Raw genomic sequence first — 20,812 nt, 5'->3', positions numbered from 1 at the left:
AAGGTCATTAATAAAGAGTTTATCAAGTTGGATCATTTTGATAGAGCGAATTTCAATCGTTGGAAGGACAAGATGATTTTCTTCTTTCGATTCTCAATCTTACATATATGATTGACCCAAAGACTACACTAATTGTCGATGCCGCTGAAAATGTCACACCAGAAGAAAAAGAAAATATTATTCAATTAAAGAAGAAACATGAAGAATATACTTTTACATACCGAGGTCATATTCTCAACACTTTATCCGACCAACTCTATGATCTCTACATGTCAATTCAATCACCATTGGAGATTTGGAAGTCTTTGGAAAAAAGAAAGTACAATACTGAACGATAAGAAACAAATAAGTTTATTATGAATTTATGATGAAATATTTTGAATTTATTATGAATGATACTATACCTGTTATGGATTAAATTCATGAATTACAAATTCTTGTAAGTAGACTTTGTGATCTACAAGTGGCGATCCTTGAATCATTATAAGTTGGAGCAATTATTTTAAAATTGTCATCATCTTAAAATGGTTATAGGAAGAAACTTTTACATCTTGGTGAGAACTTCACAATTAAAAAATTACTAAAACATATACGTATAGAGGAGGAAACTCGAAAATGTGATGTTGTGTATCTCTCTCAAAGTTCTAAAATAAATCATATTGGTGAAGAAAAATCAATAAGAAGAAAATAAAGTTTTTAAAATTATCAAACAATAATTGGGTCTTGGTTGATTTGCCTCCAAGATTAAAGCCTATAGAATGTAAGTGGATATTTAGAAGAAAGTATAACATTGATGGTTCATTACAAACCTTTAAAGTAAGGTTAGTAGCCAAGGGGATTAGACAACAAGAAGGTCAGACTATTTTGATATTTACGCACCTGTGACAAAAATGACTTTTATTAGGACTCTTATAGCATTAGCATCCATTCACAAGTTTCATATACATCGAATAGATGTTAAAACAATTTTTCTAAATGGAGATCTTAATGAAGAAATTTATATGCAGTAACCGGAATGCTACCACTGAAAAATGTAAAAAAAGTTTGTAAATTAATTAAGTTTTTGTATGGCCTAAAACAAATGCCTAAACAATGACATGAAAAGATTGATTTAGTGGTGTTATCAAATGGCTTCTCACATAATAATGCGGATAAATGTATTTATTCAAAAAAGATTATGAAGTAATCATTTGTCTATATGTTGATGATATGTTAATTATTGGAACAAATTATTTAGAAGGAATTCATGTAACGAATGAATATGTAACTTCTAAATTCAAGATGAAGAATTTGAATGAAATTGATACAATATTAGGCATAAAGGTGCATAGGAATGAAGTTGGCTTTATTTTAAATCAATCTCATTATATAAAAAAAAGTATTAGAAAAATTTGATCATCTTACAATTAAAGAATTCAATGTACCCTATGATCCTAATTTTAAATTAAAAGAAAATATGAAAAGACCTATAGCACAATTAGAATATACTAGTAGTATAGGAAGTTTAATGTATGTAATGCATTGTACCAGACCTGGTATAGCATTTATTGTGTGCAAATTATCAAGATTTACAGAAAAATATAGCAATCAACATTGGAAATTAAAGCTATTACAAGAGTTCTTGGTTATCTCAAGAAAATCATAAATTTAGGATTACATTATAGTGATTATCCCGCAGTTTTAGAAGGTTATTCTGACACAAGTTGGATTACAAATTTTAGTGATAACAAATCCACTTTAGGATGGATTTTTACCCTAAGTAGTGGAGCAATAAGTTGGACCTCAAAGAAACAAACATGTATTACACATTTTACTATGGAGGTTGAGTTTGTAACTTTATCAACCGTAGGTAAAAAAACAGAATGATTAAAAAAATTGTTATATGATATAAGCAGTAACCACAGCAAACGGCAACTATTTCAATCTTCCGTGATAGTGAATTTAGTGCTATGTACAATAAATAGGAGGGTGAGTTAAAACTTTTAATAGAATGATAATATTATTTATCAAAGGACTCCACCTATATGAATATAGGAGTGGTGCCACTCTAATCGAAAATTTTAGAGGTTTTATTATTGTAAATATTCATGAAACCAAGATGAGCACAAGTCATATAAGTGCTTAAAATTATAAACTTTTGAACTTGGAGGATATAAGTGATGTGTGTAATTTTCGGTACTAACATATGGAGTATAGGTTTAATCAATTAAACACCTATTACTTCATTAGAATTTTAAATTTTACACTAAAAAATATTTAATTTTAGTGACACATTCTTTATTTATATACTTAGCTTATATGATATTTAAATTTTGTAAATAGGAGAGATTAAAAGTTATTTACGAATTTAATTAATTAATATTATTATTAATATTAATATGGTTACCAATTGTTCATATATTGTCAATTATAATAACGGTACATAGTATCATTTGATCGACTAAAGGGACACAACCCTTTAAGAATGATATATATTTGAAACATTATACATTTGGCTAAAGTGACACAACTCTTTAAGAATTGTGTATGTTTGAAATATTATACCTATTGATGACAATAGAAGAGTCACAACAATTTATTTATAACTGCTTTGTGCAATATATATAAATATACCCTTGTCCACTATTTAAAATACACTGATCAAGTGTGTATTTTAACTATTGAGAGATTTTCTTGTTCAACAGAGTTGAGAATTTCCGAGGAAAAATATAGGGAGACAATGAGTTTAGTGAACAATGTAGTTATGCATACGGTAACCTCCCTTCTTCACTTGTGATTTCCGTACGGGTGTAGTGTGTGTTTTACTTTATTGGGCTAATTTTAAAACTCATTGTTCACATTGTTTACGAAAGTCATTGTCTACCTAGCAAAACCGAATTTATTATTATTGCTAATTAAGAAATTCATAGGTTTCATTGTATCTTGGAAAAGTATTGTCATCAACCCTATAACAACTAAGTGTGAAGACAAATATCTTTCTAAAAAAAAACGATCTAATCATGCCTTAAAACCAAAACACAATTAAAATTTTGTCATCTTCTTAATCATAATTACCCTATATATATATATAAAATGATGATGATGATAAGTTTGTCGGCCACCACACTTATTAGAGGGGAAAATGGATTGGATAATATTCACAAATCCATCTATTTATTGGCATTTGATCTATAAATTATGGATATTATCCAACCCACAAAATCATCGAATTTAATCCACACTCTAATAGAATCGGATTATGGATATCGAATATGTATCCGCAAATTCGTAATATAATATATATATATATATATAATTAAATAGTATATATAGTTAAGTAGTTCAGTGTTTCTCTTTTAGAAACTTAAAAATTTTTTTTTCTTCGGACGTAGCACATACTCCACTCCCTAAAAAATTAATATATAGTGTAATAAATTAATAATATATAATTATTTAATAGTATCTTTTATTTATAAAAATCATTTGTTAAAATAATTTCTAACAAAATATCTATTTAATTTTAAGTGATGAAATATTTTTTCTGATTCTATATTTATATTTTGTATATTTTTTTAGTTTTTTATGTTCTAAATTTATCAAAAATAAGTTTTATAAAATATTTTCTATTTTGCGCGAATATATCCATATCTAATCGGCAAATATATGAATAGGATTAAATTCAAATATAAAAAAACTGTAGAATATTGTATCTGATCTTATTTACTGAGTTAAATTTGAATTAGATCAAGATTTTAGTTATATTCGATATGATCCGGTTTGTATACAGTCCTAGCACTAATCTTACATGTCCTTAATTAGCGTTTAAAGTTGATTATCATCAACTTATAATAAACTAAACATGCTTAAGAAGTATAGATAGTGTTATAAATAATGGCAGCACTGAATAATAATAGTAATGTATGTAACGGTAGATGACAAATATAATGCTCCAAATTGAAAGAAAATATGTAAAATAGTTGAAAACTGAAAAGTAATAAGAGTGGACTTATTTCTAAATAATGAGACAAGAAAAAAGGTGGTGTATGAGACAAAACCATATGCATGCACATATGGACATCTCACATTCATCACATCAATGGTTCGATATAATGTTAAACACTTTTGCCGTACAGCTGTAGCAGTGTTCCCTTCTCTGATCTTCTTCAAATCAAATCAAATAATATACCACTAATAATACAATGATGAATTCAATTTTGCAGCATATTCATGATATTATTAAAAGAAGAGAATATCAAAGTGACCAATGCAAAGAAATTTAGTTTTGAAATTAGTAGCATTTAATTAGTTTATTATATGGGTCCCGAGATGTTAGACATTGTCTAAAATATTATTATATATATTGATCTGCGTTTGACCTATGATGCATAATGTCACAACAGCTAGCGCATGAAGAATTTAGGCCGTTTTAGTGCTAATTAAGTGTTAACAACTACATACATTATATAATATTAATATTAATTAAGTTTCTGCAGCGCACTACTGATGATGTTAGAAACTTAGAATCACTAGCTAGAGACTATTCTCCCCATTTGTCTTGTTACTTATTAGCACTTAATTATTATTATTAGGTAAAGAAGAAAGTAAACTTACATTACTACGTGGAGTTTGTTAGGAATAATTAGGCAGACAATAATCCAACTACTGATTGCTTTATTAATTCTTAATAAGAAAGCTAAGAAACCTTGGGGACATATAGGTCGCCTTTAATTGATTAAATTACCAAAAGTCAATTATTTAAACCTTTGAAATTGGTAATTGAGTATCTATATATCTTTATTCTTTTCTCTCTTTAATCTCGTCTGATCTGTCTGTATATCACAATAACAGTAAAGAGAAAGAGAAAGAGAAAAGAGAGGGAATATATATTTGCTTCCTAGATACAAAGCAATGTTTTATTATAAAATTCTTAAAATATATATTTTGTTAATATGTGACATTATTGAATATTAATGAGTGAAGCATTGAAGGAGATAGAAAGAGTAGTAGTGGTGGGTGGTGCAGAAAGAAAGAATGCAATGCCGTGCCATAACTAATGGTGTGTCCTTGTCCAACACATAAAGTCCTTAACACAAGAGTGCCAAAAACACCTCTAACTCTATTTCTATGTATGTGCTTTACCATGTGTTGCTGTTCTGATCTTCTTCTTTCTTTCTTTTAGCCACAGACAAACACTCAAATCAGTTAACTCATCTTCAAATAATGTTGGGACCTCAATCTCAGACAACAACAGCATAGGATAGCAGCTTTATATATTAACAGATACAAATACAATGCAAGCTAAGCAACCATGACATGATATTATATTATATATGATACAAATGGATACTACTTTAATTTACAATTGAATTATTTGAAGCTAAGGTGGTACTAACTATAGTATCAGCCTTTGGTTCTGATAATGGTGATGGTGCCTCTTCTTCCAAGAGTGTGGATTCTGGTAAGGGCCACCACAGCTTTCCCTGAAAGGCCTGGGCTACCTTGAACCGCAGACACGCATGGCCGACATGCATAGTCTCCAACTGGGTGCCTCACTGGTCTTGTTGGCGCCATTAGTATCTTCTCGTTTATGTCATTCAGTGTCACATCTCCTTCTCTTCCTCCTGGCTTCACCATTGCAAATGGATACACCACTTTTCTTCTACTACTTCTTGACTCCTTCATCTCCTCCTCCTTCTTCTTGTTTCTCATCACCACTTCTTCATCATTCTTGGTAACAAGTTCTAGTTTGGAAGATGAGGATGCATTAGGAGATTCTTCTTCAGAGCCTGATAATATGGTATTAGTAGTTGTTGTTGTTGTTGTCTCTTCTTCTACAAGAATCTTTGCTTCCTCTCTCATTATTCTGCTCCAAAATGTGCTTATTATGTCCTCATCTAATTAATAATCAGAAAAAAGTATATAATTATATTAGTATTATTAGTGCTCTTTTATTTGTGATCTTTGCAATAATATGATAAACATTGTAGCATGCAGTACCTGAAAGTCCAAAAATGCTTTCTATATTCTGGTTCATGCAGTATGTGGGGTTCAAGTTCCACAAGCTCTGACGAACAAGAAGAATAATATATAAGAAGAGATCATATAATTATTGAAACTGATAATCAAGATGAAAATATAATATACCTTTTCAAGATCAGTACTACTAGTCTTGGAATATTGTTGATCATGATGATTGTCAGCATTTGGCAGCAAGCGCCTACGTTTGGAACAATCTCCGAATTCAAGCAAAGCATCTTGAAGATACCCTGTTGAGAAATGATCAGCAGAAGAATCCTGAGTAGCAGTTGAGAATGATGGTTCACTACTACTCCCATATTCATACATTGCTGGCATCACTGCATGTTCAACAATAATAATCATTGCAATTACACACCAAGGAATATAAATAATAATAATAATAATGAAGAAAGAAAGAAAGAAAAGTACTTAAAGAGAATTTGTCCGCGTTGATAACTCCAAGGTTAAGGTTGTGATAATCCAAACTACTACTACCAAGGAGAAGGGAAGAATAATGAAGATCATTCATGGTTTTGTAGTGTGTGTGAGTGTATGTTAGTTGTTGTTGTTGCCTAGTCACAACAAAATGATGGGAAATAATGGGTCTATTTATGTACAAGTTTGTGGAAGAATTGAAGAGAAACACTATGCTACTATGTGTGTGTATGTGTGAGTCAGTCAACGCAGGCTAACAAGGAAAAAGTGGATATATGTTTCTTGGGATTCTCAAAATGTGTCCACTTTAGGATTTTGGTTTGAAATAATTTCATTTTTATTTTATGTGTGGGGGACTAAATAATTGCAAAGGTTATCATATTGTGTGTTGCATTGCTTGCTTCTCTGCTCTTAAATTAAAAGACATGCCCCCAAACCCATAGGGACATAATTCAAATTTCAGCTTTTTCTTTTTGTGTTTTTCTTCCTGGACCCTCTGCCTCTCACCTATGGTTACCAGCCGTTCCTCTTTTTTCAACTTTTTTCTTTTCTTCCTTTATTTTTCTTTTTCTTTTAAAACACGGTGAAAACTCATGAGCAGTCGACTTCACGTGAAGTTGATAATTGATAGTCGTTAGATGATTTAACTGATTTGACTAAATTTTTATTTAGTAATTCTCAACTACCAACTTCACGTGAAATCGACTGCATCTGAGTTTTCACCTTAAAATATTTAAATATCTTATTTAAGAAAAAAATTCAAATGCAATTAATTTTATATAAAATTGATAATTAAAAATTGTTAAATAATAATTTAATCAAATTTATCAAATTATTTAACTATTTTCGAATATTAATTTCAGATAAAATTAACCGTAACTGAATTTCTACCGAATTAAATATACTAAATTTAGTTATAGTATCTGGATCATTAAATAATACACACAATATTTTTACGTGAACACGATATATAATTTGATATAATTTAATTGAATTACGAATATCTTAAAATATACAAATCATATACTTTGACTATAAAAGATTGTGAGTTGGAATTTGAATGTCTAGCATTCTTTTATTTTTCATTTTTTGCCCTTTTCTTACACAATCTTTCGTCTATTGTGGGGGGTCGTATCAGTCATATCTTCTGCCACCACTTGGAAAATAGTCTTGGTGGGTGATACATATAACAAAATGGGGACCCACCAGGATGGCATGCTGGAGAGGGGGCCCATGTATTAAAAAAAAAAGGGAGTAGAAGAAGAAGGAAGAAATCATGGGTTTGGTGTTGTGGACCAACTTTTTGATCCTAGGGTTTGAATGGCCTCAATTATATGTCGAATTTTGTTTGTCACAGACATTGTAGTTTGTGTGGATATTGATTGTTCTACACAAAATATCAAACGGCAACCAAAGTCTCTATCTCTGTGTGTCAAATTTGATTGAACTCCGGACACAATTTTCCGATAATATATTACCTAACGTAGCATCAATTATATTTGTTTCTACACCTTCATGTATGCGTATAAATAAGCAAGCTACAGCAAACCACTTTAAGAGCAGTCTAAAAATGAGATATTTTGATAATATATATAAGATTTTATATTTAATATTTAGTATTGTCAATGTGCCAAAAGCAAGCTACAATATTTAAAAAAAAAGGAAAAAATAAAGAAAAGAAGAAATCATCTTAGTCCATGAACATTAGAAGTTAGAAATTCAGGTGCAGTTAATTTCATATAAAATTGATAGCTAAGACTTAAGAGCTATTACATAATAATTTAATTAAATTTGTCAAATTATTTAAGGACTTTCAACTATCAATTTTCTATGTATGAAATTAATTGTACTTGAATTTTTAATGTCTGAGACAGTGCAAAGATAAAAGAAATTTGAATCCATTTGCACAAAAAAGTTCATTTTCCATTTAAATTCCCAGCAACAAATTTTCTGAGTACTATAACAACTTGAATATCAGATGAATTGGGGGAAACAATTATGATGCCAAAAAAATTAAATTTAATACTTAGGCTGAGGCATGAATGGGAATTGGAGATTTAGATGATACTAGAATCCAAGGAGTTGAATCAAAACTTAAGGATTGCACGGACTATTTAATTGCTTACCATTCAAAAGGGGTAAAAAAAGGGGACAAAACAATGATTTTTATTTTTTTCTTTCGGGTGTCGACAAAACAATGATTTCTTTCTACCAATTTGTTTCCCTTTTTTTTTTTAAATAAACTAGTCTCTTCGTATGTAACCAAGAAAAGGGAAAAACCAAGACTAAATAGCATATAACCAATTTGGATTGGTCAAGGGATCAGTCCTTTCATCCATTTAAGCAAGTGTCTGAACCCCTCAAAAGATAAATTGGATTCTATCTAGAGCTTTGACGAGAACGCCATGAAATCAGTTTTTGAAAACCCTATTTTTAAAAATTAACACATTCAAACAACAAATGCATAAACCTTATATATAATTTATAGATAATTTTCTTATTTTCTAAGGAAATCGTGGCCTATTACGGATAGAGATAGCAGGTTAAGTGACCTAACTGAGATGTGATTTCAAATATTTGATTAATGTCTCTCCAACTAACATTATATTTAATCTTACATGCTTTATGTATTATTGGACAAAAATTACTCAAATTTTCGTCAATAAGATTCAGATACAAGAAATTCAATTAGTACCAAAAAATGAAAATAAAATAAAAATCTCATATGCTTTACATTAACATAGAACGGCTATATTGAGATTAATTCAAGCCAACAATCAATCTGCATGTGAGACCATAGGAGTTGGTGGATTTCCTTGTTGGTAGGAATTAATAATGAGAATAATGTGATTCCCTACTTTCAGATTTTAAAAAAAAAAAAGAGGTGATTTCTCTTGCATGAATTATATTTTGGGTTTGATCTGGCTTCATTTTTCTCATGGAAAAGACTTATTATCAAAAAAGCATATTTAAAAAAGAGAGGTGCTAGTAGTATGTTTCTGGCAAATTTAAAGCAGATTTAAAATAAAGCAACAAGCTACAGCTTCAGACACACGATTACAATCTTAAAAACAGCCCAAAGAACTGTCATTGGTTCCTGAGTTGTGAGCATTAATCTCCGTTTGTACAGAGTGTAATTTGAGCAAAAATCTAGCAGAGGTAGATTGTAGAAGTCCCTCAATCCACATGAAACAATGCCTACAATGACATAATCTAGTGAATAACGCCATACTCAAATAAGACAGTGTCGAATGTATAATTGGATGGAAGAAACTAATGGAATATATCAAATTCAAATAGGAATGTTGAATGTGAGAACACTAATAATAGTAATAAAGAATTAATAGAATGCTTCAACTGGGCAACAAGCAATACTTTTCAAATTTCCAAGTATAATGACACAAGAAAAGGGTTGGTAGGCGTGATGAATAAGTTACCTTCCAAAAGGGGGTTTGATAAAAAGTAGACATTTTATTTCAAAAATAAAAAAAGGGAAAGGAAATGAAAACTTTCAATTTGAACTGAATACTGACTAGTGACTAAACTCTCACTAAGGCAACTCTTAAACAAAAGGGTTTCAAATTTTTCATAAGTCATGAAATCCAATTCTAGATTTGTTAATGGTTATTAAGCTTTACATTCTTATATATAAGTTACAACATCTTTCACTAGAGACACAACTTGAGTGAGACTAAAGAGTTATAAATTGGCAGTAATTTATTAAGACATACTTTATTAAACCAAAAAGAATTGTATATCCGTCTAAATTGTTGATAGCAAAAAAATTGTGGAGGAAAAAGGATTTTCAGTCTCAATACTCGTTTTGCCAGAAAGAACAGGCTGAGTCTCGGTTACATATATGAAGACTGAGATAACCAATGCGACAAAAGGTCCATAGAGAAGGTTTTTAGGATTTATAAGCAAGATAATACATACTTGGAAAATGCGAGGCACTGAGATCAATGAACACATCACAAAAGGGGAATTTAAAATAAATAAATAAATAAATTATGGAATGTAGGATACTTACAACAGTAGGAACCTGGTGACTCAGTCCTCCATGGGAGCTTCATCTTGCTCATCATCACTTTTCAATTTGCCACAGACATTACATTCCATGACATTAGATGGACTATCAACTTGTGGGGGTAGAGGAGCCAAAGTTCCCCCGCAATTTGGTCTATCACACATGTACCTTAAAAAGAAATATGCGTGTGGGAAATCATTATTATTGTCTGTATCTGACGCTGCCATGTTTTCATATTGGTCCTCCTCATCCATAACCTCTTCTCCATCCTCTGCATTATCTTCTTCGATAGTGTCATCATTATCTGACCAATTTGATTCGACATTACACCGATCACAATTACAGGTGAAGCCATAGTCTTCCATCAATCTCTTCTGCCTGCTAGCATAGTTTTCATTGACAGGGAAATAGCTCAAACAGATCTCCCTGCCTTGAGGAACATCATGAATCATCCTAACAATAATGTCAGTATTATTACTGCCATCTGGTGGATTACTATCCACATAATCAAATCTGCAGGCATTGGGAAGGCAATCGTGGTTAAAAAAGGAGGCATAGGGGTATATACCATAAGCTCTAACAGACCTCTGGCCATCATCAACAGAAACAGGCTGCATTAAGCCAAAGGCATTGTGCTTGTCCTTGGCCAGAAGCGCAGAGGTGAGTTCCAAAGAAAATACATTCTGAAGACCAATGGGAGCAATTGAGCAGAGGGATGAAATAAGAGGGTGTAGGAATTGAGCTGCAGAAATTGTAGCGTCATCAGGAGAACCATGAAGAGAAAGCAAGATTTGAAAGTCTGAGGGGGAGATATTGGCAAGATTGTACGCAGCAATGAGAAATTGAGCCTGGACTTGAAGCTCAAGGGGATGTCCAAGAAGAGGAGAGTTGGCTTGGAAGTGAGACAATGCTTGACATACCCAAGAAGAATGAGATGAATTCAATGCCTTTGAGAGACAATTAGAGCTGCAAAAACGATAATGTCTACATGAAGGGCACAAAACTGCGGAAGATGAAGAATCGCCCTGTAAAGAGGATGGTAAGGTTCTAAAGCAGTGATCACAGAAGGAGGAGGCTAGGGTAGAGGAGGACGAAGATAAAGACTGCGGGATCAATGGCAAAGCAGAATAGAGCAGGATAGGAGAATCTCTAAGGACAATTTGGCCGGCTTTAAGAGGTTGTGATGCAACCATTCCCCTCCCTCTTCCTTGTATCTCCTCCACCTTCAAAAGGGAACTTGGAGCAGCCACAGACATTTGCAAGTAATTTTGATTTCTGATTTCCAAATTAGATTAGGTAAGCTACGGGAGGCTACACCGTTTTTATTCCCCGTTCTTTGTGTGTTCCGAGAAGTCAAAGTATCTGCAAGGCAAGAAACAAAGGTGGCATGGATTTCATCGTGAGTTATCCTACATATGAAATCACTATGCCTGTTCATATTTAGACGAGTAAATACCCCCCTCCCCCCCTTCTCCCTCCTCCTCCTCTTGTTTTCCTTTCGCCAATGAAGTGCAAAGAAGTCCACACCAACACAATTTGAACCAGGAAACTAAAATTCCAGAAATCATAACTGAATCAGTTAAATGTTTTAATTTACTCAAATATTCTTCTACTGATGATACCCTTGCAAGTAAAATAAACGAATAAAATTAACTGGTTTCTGATTCAGGTATACTGTTGTTCAAGAGTAACGTAAACATCATAAGAATTTAGTAGTTCATTTTTAACTGAGAGTGACCCAGAAAGAAACTAATGTTGAGCTTAGGGCTTAGCACAAGCATATCCAGAGAACATGTAAAAAACAAAGCAAGTCTTCTTTTTTTCATTCTTTTAAAAAAAATTTACCCTGATGGTCCAGTTCAGCTCAGGAGATGATAGCATCCATAGACGAGGTTGCTTTTCTGCCACAAAGAGAACAGAATGATTTCCTACACGAGTCACTCTGTATATACCCTAAGCTCAAGCATATAAAGTGATTTCTCCATCAACATAATTAAGACTATGTCCTTCTTTCTTCCTAAGCATGGCACTGGTAATATTGCGAAAAAGAAAGTGGAGGTGAGTGTGAAATGTGAATACGTGCTTACATTTCTGTTACCCAAATCATCAAACACTTGGCATGCGGTATTAAACATTGGACTCACCTTGCACAACAAGAACAAGTTGCAGTTGCCAACCCCCCCTTCCCTGCAATCGCGCATTTCCCGGCAGGGTTTTGCTACATTCCTTCATTACTACTGCTATAAAGGCCCAGTAAATTATGGGCCAGACGCTTTCCATTTAGGCCCATATACCCTAGTAGCAACAAAATTTGGGCCTAAACAAAATATAAGCCCAAGATCCGATAGCAAGGAAACAAACATAACCACCACCGCCATCAGTGCCAGTGGCAAAAGGAAAAAGCAACCAGAAGCATAAGCAGAACCCTAAGTCCTAACCCTAACAGAGGAAGAGGTCGCCAGAAGCGAAAAACAGTTACAGAAACTCACAACACAAGATGAGGCCGATTTTGATGAAGGGCCACGAGAGGCCGTTGACTTTTCTGAAGTATAATAGGGACGGCGACCTCCTCTTCTCTTGCGCCAAGGACCACAATCCCACCGTCTGGTTCGCCGATAACGGAGAGAGATTGGGAACCTACCGTGGCCACAACGGCGCCGTCTGGTGCTGTGACGTTTCACGTGACTCCACGCGTCTTATTACAGGCAGCGCTGACCAGACCGCCAAGCTCTGGAATGTTCAGACCGGCCAGCAGCTCTTTACATTCAACTTCGATTCCCCGGCCAGGTCCGTTGACTTCTCCGTCGGTGACAAGCTCGCCGTCATCACCACCGACCCCTTCATGGAGCTCACATCCGCTCTTCATGTCAAGCGCATTGCCAGGGACATCTCCGATCGTGAGTTTCTGTGCTCTTTGTTTTGCCTAATTAGGGGTTTTGGAAGGTTTGGTCTAATTAGTTTTGGTGATATATTGTGATCTGATTTTTTTTTGTTTTTAAAAAATTTTGTTTCCAGAGACTGCGGAGTCTTTGCTTGTTCTTAAAGGGCCTCAGGGAAGGATCAACAGAGCTCTATGGGGACCGTTGAATAAGACCATTATTAGCGGCGGAGAAGATGCCATTATTCGCATTTGGGATTCTGAGGTAAAGTAAATTAGCCAAATGATTATGGTGCTTCTTGTGATTGGTTTATGCATGGATCTTTAATTTGTTGTTATGGATTTTGTTGCTTTGTGCTTGATTTAGAGTACTTTTGGGTTTTGTCTAGAAGAGGAGAAATTGGTTATTGATTATGTTTTTGAACCCAAATTGTTTTTTGAACTTTTTAGACTGGAAAACTGCTCAAAGAGTCGGATAAGGAATCCGGACATAAGAAGACGATAACATCACTTGTCAGATCTGTTGATGGTTCACATTTTCTCACTGGCTCCCTCGACAAGTCTGCCAAGGTATTCAACATTCTAAATCTTTGTTGTGATTTTCTATCCTCGTTAGTACTGATTGCTGTTTTTTAATCTGCACTAGATATTATTTTTTCATCACCTAACATCATCTACCCATGTGTTTTAGCTTTGGGATACAAGAACGTTGACACTTATCAAAACTTATGTGACTGAACGCCCAGTGAATGCAGTTGCAATGTCACCTCTTCTTGATCATGTATGTATTCTATCTCCTATTCATGTGGTGTTTTGCAAGAGCAATTGATTTTGCTTGGGAGCTACTTATATGGTCTTCTAAATATTTTGTCCTCTGTATCTTAAAGGTGGTAATTGGAGGTGGTCAGGATGCATCAGCTGTTACAACTACTGATCATAGAGCTGGGAAATTTGAAGCCAAATTCTTTGATAAGGTATATTTAGTTCTCTCTCCTATTGTCTGTTTCAGTTCCATAATGACCTGAGCTGCATGATTATCCAATTATCCTGCTTATTATTTGTATGATGTATTTCTTTTCTGTTTACCTAGATTCTTCAAGAAGAAATTGGTGGTGTTAAAGGGCATTTTGGACCAATTAATGCATTAGCCTTTAACCCTGATGGGAAAAGGTATGACTGCTGTTCTTCCTTCCCCTCCCCTTCCCGTTTCAAATTTTCCTGTTGCAACATGGATTCATGGAATGCTAGTATTCTTTCATTATTGGAACTTACCACAACTTAGTTATGCTAGTTAGCACTTCCAATGTTGAAAACTATGGCCATGATTATATTACCCTTACCATTTTAATGGTTAATTGTTGAAAATGATTTGTGATATATAGAATGTAATATGATTACCTAATACATGTACCCAACCGTGGGAATTGGTTTAGATCTCTATAGTGTGTATATGCGAAATATCATCATTCGTATAATGGTGATAGTGTTGAAATCTAGCATTGCGCTATTTAAATATTGTTGGCATTTTTAATCTTATTCTAATGCCATATATATATATATGATGACTTGATAAATGATATATAATATGTAAGCCTCAACATTTGGTAGCATAGATTAAAATTTACTGTTGGCTTGGATTATATACCTCTATTGCATTGTAATGGGTTAGTTTGTAAGTGCAACATTCTTAGATATTATGACCGTTTTATCCAAGTGAAGTTCCTTCAAATGCATGTAGCAATTGTTCAGGTGAACAACTCAAACTTGATTTCATATAATATGTAGCATTGGATTTGTAAGAATGGATGTAGGTAGTTTGTTGCGTCTTTTCTTTAAAAAAATATTCATATATTTCAAGTTACTCCCTCAAAATAAGTGTCTTTTTGAAAAATTAACGTATTTAGACAATTATATATGAATTTTTCAATGAACCTACAAAGTAACTTGTTTTGATAATGGGGGAGTAGTTAATATTTTTGTTTCATCAGTGTTTAGTAAATTGTTTTAACTTGCTATCCTTCATGTATAGTGTGATACATGGTTCTGGATTACTTTTGAATTGTTTCTTTCATTTATTTTAATGGGCATCTGATATATCGTGTGTTTTGTAGTTTTTCAAGTGGAGGTGAAGACGGTTATGTACGGTTGCATCACTTTGACCCAGATTATTTCAATATCAAAATATAGGCTTCACAAGAGTAATTTTTTATATTGGCTGCGGATAGTAGAATTTAGCCTTCAATTGCTTTCATAGCAATTAAAATGGCAATGTGGTTTCGAAAGCCCATCCATTGTAATGAAGATATACTTTAAATTTTGATCCATGTTTTGATTATTACACTAAAATTAAGAGTTATGAAAAATCTTGTGTAAGTTTTTCAGTGTCATCATATGCATGGCGTAAGTGATTTTGATCAAAGTTCTTGTTTCGGTTAATCACCAAATTATTAGATGCATCCTATGTGGAATTCATCCAAAATCCGGTTTTAGTATTATTATTTTTTAAAATAGTGTTTGGACGAGCCTTTTATTATTTAATGCCCTTTTAACACAGTTCAAGTCTCAGAATGATAGCCATCAATGCATACACCGCCTTGGAACCAAATATAATAAACTTAAGCACACAAGAATCCTAGTAATCTGAGACTTGAAATATGATTATAATGGTATGAGTAAACTACCATTTGTACCTACAAAAATTGAAAATGCTGATATATCTACCCATAGAAAAAGAAAATTATCATTTGTATCCATGAAATATGGATTTTGCATAACAAAATTATCCAAACACTACAAAATTATCTAAAATTCTTAAATTACCCTTATCTTCACTACTACACCACCTCTTTCACCCAATCACCTTGTTAATCCTAACCCTCTTCACCTAGCCACCACCCTCCTTTTCCTTTCTAATCTCAAATCCCACCACCATTTCATCTCCTTTATCACTATCATCGCCCCATCACCACTATATCTCCATCATCATCTTTTTCAAGCAACAACAACAATAGAAAAAGCAAAGAGAAAAAACTGTTCTTCCTCCCTCACTGAACACCGTCGACGACGATGGTGGCAGTGACACCAACCCGCGCCGTTGCCCTTTCCTCCTTCTCCGATTTCTTGCGCGCTCTCTTCCTTCCAGACCAGCGACAACGACAGATCTAAAGTGTGAAGAGAAAGTATCACGGCGCCGATGCCCTCTCCTCCTTCTCCGATTTCTTGCGCGCTCTCTTCCTTCCAGACCAGCGACAACGACAGATCTAAAGTGTGAAGAGAGTGAAGAGAAAGTATCAAGTCTGAATAACCAAACACAAGCCTCGTGTATTTGGATTCACTTTTTCTGGGAGAAAAGAAAAATGGCGAAAGAAACAGAAAGAGAGAGAGAGAGAGCTCGCTGCGGTTTTGGTTCACAAAGGAGACCGTGGTGGTGGCGGCTAGCGCGGTGGCTCGTCGGGGGCACTGGTTCAGGGATGAAGAGAAGGTAGCCACGGTAGGTGAGGGTGGTGGCGGTGAAGAGAAGGGGGGGGGGCTACGACTCTAGGATTGCTGGCGGCTGTCTCTTCTTCTAACTCAGGTGGGGTGTGTGTGTAATGTCTCCGTGTGTGAGTTTTGGAGGAAAAGAGAGTGGTGGCTGGGTGAAGCAGGTGGTGGTGGAATTTGAGATTAGAAAGGAAAAGAGGGGTGGTAGCTGGGTGAAGAGGGTTAGGGTTAGAAAGGTGATTGGGTGAAGGAGGTGGTGTGATAGTGAAGATAAAGCTAATTTAGGGATTTTAGATAATTTTTTAGTGTTTGGATAATTTTATTATGCGAAATCTATATTTCATGGGTACAAGTGGTAATTTCCTTTTTCTATGGGTAGATATGTCAGCGTTTTCAACTTTCGTGGATATAAATGGTAGTTTACTCTAATGGTATTGTAACTTTATTTCGTAAAGACGAGGACATTCTTGGGGACATGTCGAAAGTTCAACATCGCAAGTGGGGACCTTGTATACTATCAAGCCAGTGTAAAGAAAGAAAAGAAAGAAAGAATGAAGGCTACTCTGCATTTCAGTGTGTATCGAAATATATAGACTCTGGTGAGACGAATTTAACATAAATTTAATAATTTATGAATTAAACGTATTGATGATAAACTAAAAGCAATCGAGGAAAATGTTTAGGGAACTGGGTATGGGATGACTACTTGAAACCTAAGCTAGATTCAACCCGATAACATCAACAATAACAACAGCTTCAGCAGTGGGGATACAAGATCCTCTCATTCCGTTTCATTCTCTTGTAGTGAGTACAGTGGTTCACTTCTTACTAGTTCTTGGATTAGTGACCAAAATCTCAAACAGCTCTTCTAAGACTAGGATCAGAGCATCTCTTTAGAATTCTACCAGACACAAATTAATTAAGCCTTTGAGAAAGGTTCCTGCGATATGCCTTCTGTTTGTACATTCTAGCATAGACAATGTAAACCAACATATTTAAGAAACTAAGTGCAGCTAGAAGCCAGAAAAAGTAATCAAGATGGCCCTCATTCAAATTATCTGGTAGCCATCCATGACTTCCATCCTTTCTTGTGAGTCTAGCAACAATTGTGACAACAAAAGAACTCAGGTAATTTCCCAGTGAATTTGTCAGAAGCGCCAACGCGCTGCAGAAACTTCGCATCCTATCCGGCGCTTCCTCATAGAAGAACTCATGCTGTCCTATAAAGTTGAACACCTCTGCAGCACCTAGCAAAAAATACTGAGGTATTTGCCACAGTATGCTAAGTGGAATAGAAACATCTTCATCTACCAATCCATGTTCTTGTGCTATTTGTAATCTCTTGCTCTCTAATATAGCTGCAGCTGACATGCAAGTCATGGAGAGAAACAGGCCAATTCCCATTCTCTGCAACACTGTGAAGCCTCTTGCATTGCCAGTGAAGTGTCTTGCAACTTTAACAATCACTCTATCATAGATGAGAACCCAAATGATGACACCAACTATATTAAAAGTTGAAAGAGATGCCGCGGGAATTGTGAAAGAACCAATAGTCCTGTCCATCATTTTCCCTTGTTCAATGAACAGCGAGGACATTTGAGCATAGACAGAACTGAAGATGATTCCTGTTGCCCAGATTGGAATCATGCGGATTAGAATCTTCAGCTCTTCCACCTGTGTCACGGTGCAAAGCCTCCAAGGATTAGTTACTTCCTCACTCCCTTTTTCTATATCTGATTTCACTGCAGCTTTGTCAAGGCACCTGAAGACAAAAGCAAAGCTTAGCACTGTAGGATGTAACACAATTTCGAAGAGGCATAAGTAGTACTATCAATGATTATTCAGATGAACACAAGAACAGTTCAATTCAGTGTTAAATAAAGGATATTTGAAGCTTTGACATGCCTCAATCCATTGGTATGCTCGAGTTTAAGACTTCCTTCAACAGATGAATTCTCTGCCACAGTTTCATAGAGGAGAGAGGTATCTTGAGGTACCTCCAATTTCCTCTTATGTAAAGAAGCAACAACCACTTGGCAGATTCTTGTAATAGGACTTCCCCCTGGCCTAAGAAAACGGTAGGTACGTGTACCAAGAAAGAACACTATCATTCCAATACCAATAAACGATGCTGCAATGCCATATCCAAGTCCCCATCCTATATTTTCTTCGGTCCATACCAATATGGTGGTTGCTATGAGTGCACCAATGTTGCTAGTGAAGTAGTTCCAATTGAAGAATAATGCTTTACTTGCTCTTTCCTTATGATCTGTATCATCAAACTGGTCTGCTCCAAAGGGCCATATACATGGCTTGATCCCACCAGTCCCTACTGCAATCAAATAGATTCCAAGGAAGAATACAGCACTTTGAGCTGAAAAGATTGCTGAAAGGGTCAATGTGCAGATTCCCTGTAAAAAAAAAACCTCAATTATCAACCAACTAAAGAAAAAAAATAATATAATGACACATATACAGGCAATGATATCAGGCCATGATAATAAGGCTTAGTTGAGTTTACAATGAGATAAATTCCATAGAACACAACGATTGTCCGATATCTTCCCCAGTATGCATCAGCAAGGAAGGATCCAAGCAGAGGTGTAAGGTAGCATGTTCCCTGAAAGGTGGTAACATTTCTTGCTGCAGAAACAGGCCCTTCATGAAGTCTGGTTGTTAGATAGGTGACAAGATTACTGGCAATTCCATAATAGGCCAACCGTTCGCAGAAGAAAGTACCTGCATAAATTATAGAACCATATACAAAGATAAATGTGGTTAGTACATGGAAAAAATAAGTATAAAAAAGCACCATGTATGTAAAACAGTGAGAGCAACACAAGTTTTCATAAATGATCACCTAGAACAAAGGGGCATGCTTTCCATGTCCCACCTTCGCTCTTGATGGCAACCTCTCCCTTGATGTTCACTGTCCCATCTCCAGTGTGAATAGAGTCTTCATTCTGCAAATTAACATTAATTAATGAACATGGAAGTGAAATGGAGAGCAAGCATTGCTCCTGTAGCTTCTACATATTTCACATATCATATATGCACGTACCATGTTTGATGTGATGAATGCTAATATGTGCAAGTTTTTTCACGTTAATATGTTTTCTGAACCTTACTCACTACTTGATGCAGTATGAATTATGATATGCAAATGACATAGGACAAGATATATATATATATATAATGGTTGGTAACTAAGTAGGCATGAACCTGCAAAAGACCATCTTCCAAAAGTGTTATGGGTTCCTCCAAATGTTCCATTTCTTGTTCTCTAATGGCTAAACAGTAAACACACCAGAGCCAAACATATATGACTCAAGTGCTGAGAATCTAGTTATTCTAGCTACCTATTTTTGTCGTTGACTTATATTAGTTGATCCGTAATTCGTTTAATGATATATCATTGACACGTACCCTCGACCAACGAATCATTTATAGCTTTTTTTTAGTGACTTAAATAAGCAAAACAAAAGATAATAACACAAAGATCAAGAACTGCTTAAACAGAGAGCTAGTTCCGCTTAAGACTATTCTCAAATTCCTCCCAAGGAGAGGAAAGTTCTACTTGATAAAATTATAACCTCATTGCCATCTTGATGAATCATTTATAGCTTTTGATCCACCATAAATAAATTCCACAATTTCTGAACATAGAACTAAATTCTTCATAGTTTAGGACCAACCATAAAATGTATATTTTTTACAAGGCTTACCCATTCTTCAAGTAATCGGTGACTAATAATCAAAACCAGCCGTTGATAAATTTAAAGACATTATCATCGTTTCTTATCCAATGGCCACATGGATGGTGGATACATTTTTCGTGTCGTATGAAAGCTCCTCATTGTCACTATCATCATTTTACTTTACTTTTATAACCTACAATCCTACAAAGAATGGTAGGCAAACTGTTAGGTCCACCATTCTCATAACTCATGGGTTGAGTGCAGCTTTTAAATTAATTGACGTTAGGAGAATCTATA

At 34.6% G+C, this 20,812-nt stretch overlaps 4 protein-coding genes across 9 annotated transcripts; 1 reads left to right on the top strand and 3 right to left on the bottom strand.

Moving 5' to 3' along the window:
• Window positions 1-5,216: 5,216 nt before the first annotated feature.
• LOC107632106 (XRI1-like protein) lies at window positions 5,217-6,741 on the bottom strand. Its single transcript, XM_016335752.3, has 4 exons — window positions 6,427-6,741; window positions 6,124-6,335; window positions 5,977-6,043; window positions 5,217-5,873 (listed from the first exon to the last, which is right to left on the bottom strand). The coding sequence occupies exons 1-4, from the start codon at window positions 6,524-6,526 to the stop codon at window positions 5,380-5,382; spliced, it is 873 nt and encodes a 290-aa protein (XP_016191238.1). The 5' UTR covers window positions 6,527-6,741; the 3' UTR covers window positions 5,217-5,379.
• Window positions 6,742-9,362: 2,621 nt separating this feature from the next.
• On the bottom strand, window positions 9,363-12,688 carry ASHR2 (ASH1-related protein 2). 5 transcript variants are annotated; one of them, XM_016335754.3, is made up of 4 exons: window positions 12,604-12,686; window positions 12,305-12,360; window positions 10,463-11,821; window positions 9,363-9,630 (listed from the first exon to the last, which is right to left on the bottom strand). In XM_016335754.3, the coding sequence occupies exon 3, from the start codon at window positions 11,713-11,715 to the stop codon at window positions 10,483-10,485; it is 1,233 nt and encodes a 410-aa protein (XP_016191240.1). In that variant the 5' UTR covers window positions 11,716-11,821; window positions 12,305-12,360; window positions 12,604-12,686; the 3' UTR covers window positions 9,363-9,630; window positions 10,463-10,482. The 5 variants fall into 5 exon arrangements, with proteins under 5 accessions (XP_016191240.1, XP_016191239.1, XP_088364253.1 ...); XM_016335753.3 differs by having other exon boundaries at window positions 12,305-12,488; window positions 12,604-12,676; XM_088508127.1 differs by having other exon boundaries at window positions 10,463-12,008; window positions 12,305-12,488; window positions 12,604-12,667.
• Window positions 12,689-12,816: 128 nt separating this feature from the next.
• On the top strand, window positions 12,817-15,727 carry LOC107632108 (eukaryotic translation initiation factor 3 subunit I). Its single transcript, XM_016335756.3, has 7 exons — window positions 12,817-13,356; window positions 13,475-13,602; window positions 13,788-13,907; window positions 14,029-14,118; window positions 14,225-14,311; window positions 14,428-14,507; window positions 15,449-15,727. The coding sequence occupies exons 1-7, from the start codon at window positions 12,957-12,959 to the stop codon at window positions 15,522-15,524; spliced, it is 981 nt and encodes a 326-aa protein (XP_016191242.1). The 5' UTR covers window positions 12,817-12,956; the 3' UTR covers window positions 15,525-15,727.
• A 1,639-nt stretch (window positions 15,728-17,366) lies between these two features.
• Window positions 17,367-20,475, bottom strand: LOC107634022 (protein NRT1/ PTR FAMILY 8.3). 2 transcript variants are annotated; one of them, XM_021119957.2, is made up of 5 exons: window positions 20,040-20,475; window positions 19,678-19,780; window positions 19,339-19,556; window positions 18,723-19,228; window positions 17,367-18,579 (listed from the first exon to the last, which is right to left on the bottom strand). In XM_021119957.2, exons 1-5 carry the CDS (start codon window positions 20,088-20,090, stop codon window positions 17,733-17,735), a joined length of 1,725 nt encoding a protein of 574 aa, XP_020975616.1. In that variant the 5' UTR covers window positions 20,091-20,475; the 3' UTR covers window positions 17,367-17,732. The 2 variants fall into 2 exon arrangements, with proteins under 2 accessions (XP_020975616.1, XP_020975617.1); XM_021119958.2 differs by lacking the exon at window positions 20,040-20,475 and adding an exon at window positions 19,879-19,951 and having other exon boundaries at window positions 17,710-18,579.
• Window positions 20,476-20,812: the final 337 nt, after the last annotated feature.

Source organism: Arachis ipaensis, chromosome B3 (genome assembly GCF_059453495.1).
Source record: "Arachis ipaensis isolate K30076 ecotype BB chromosome B3, ASM5945349v1, whole genome shotgun sequence".
In the NCBI taxonomy this organism is placed as follows: Eukaryota; Viridiplantae; Streptophyta; class Magnoliopsida; order Fabales; family Fabaceae; genus Arachis; species Arachis ipaensis.
Note: the sequence above shows the minus strand (reverse complement) of the source record. Positions and strands in the feature narration are given on the sequence as shown.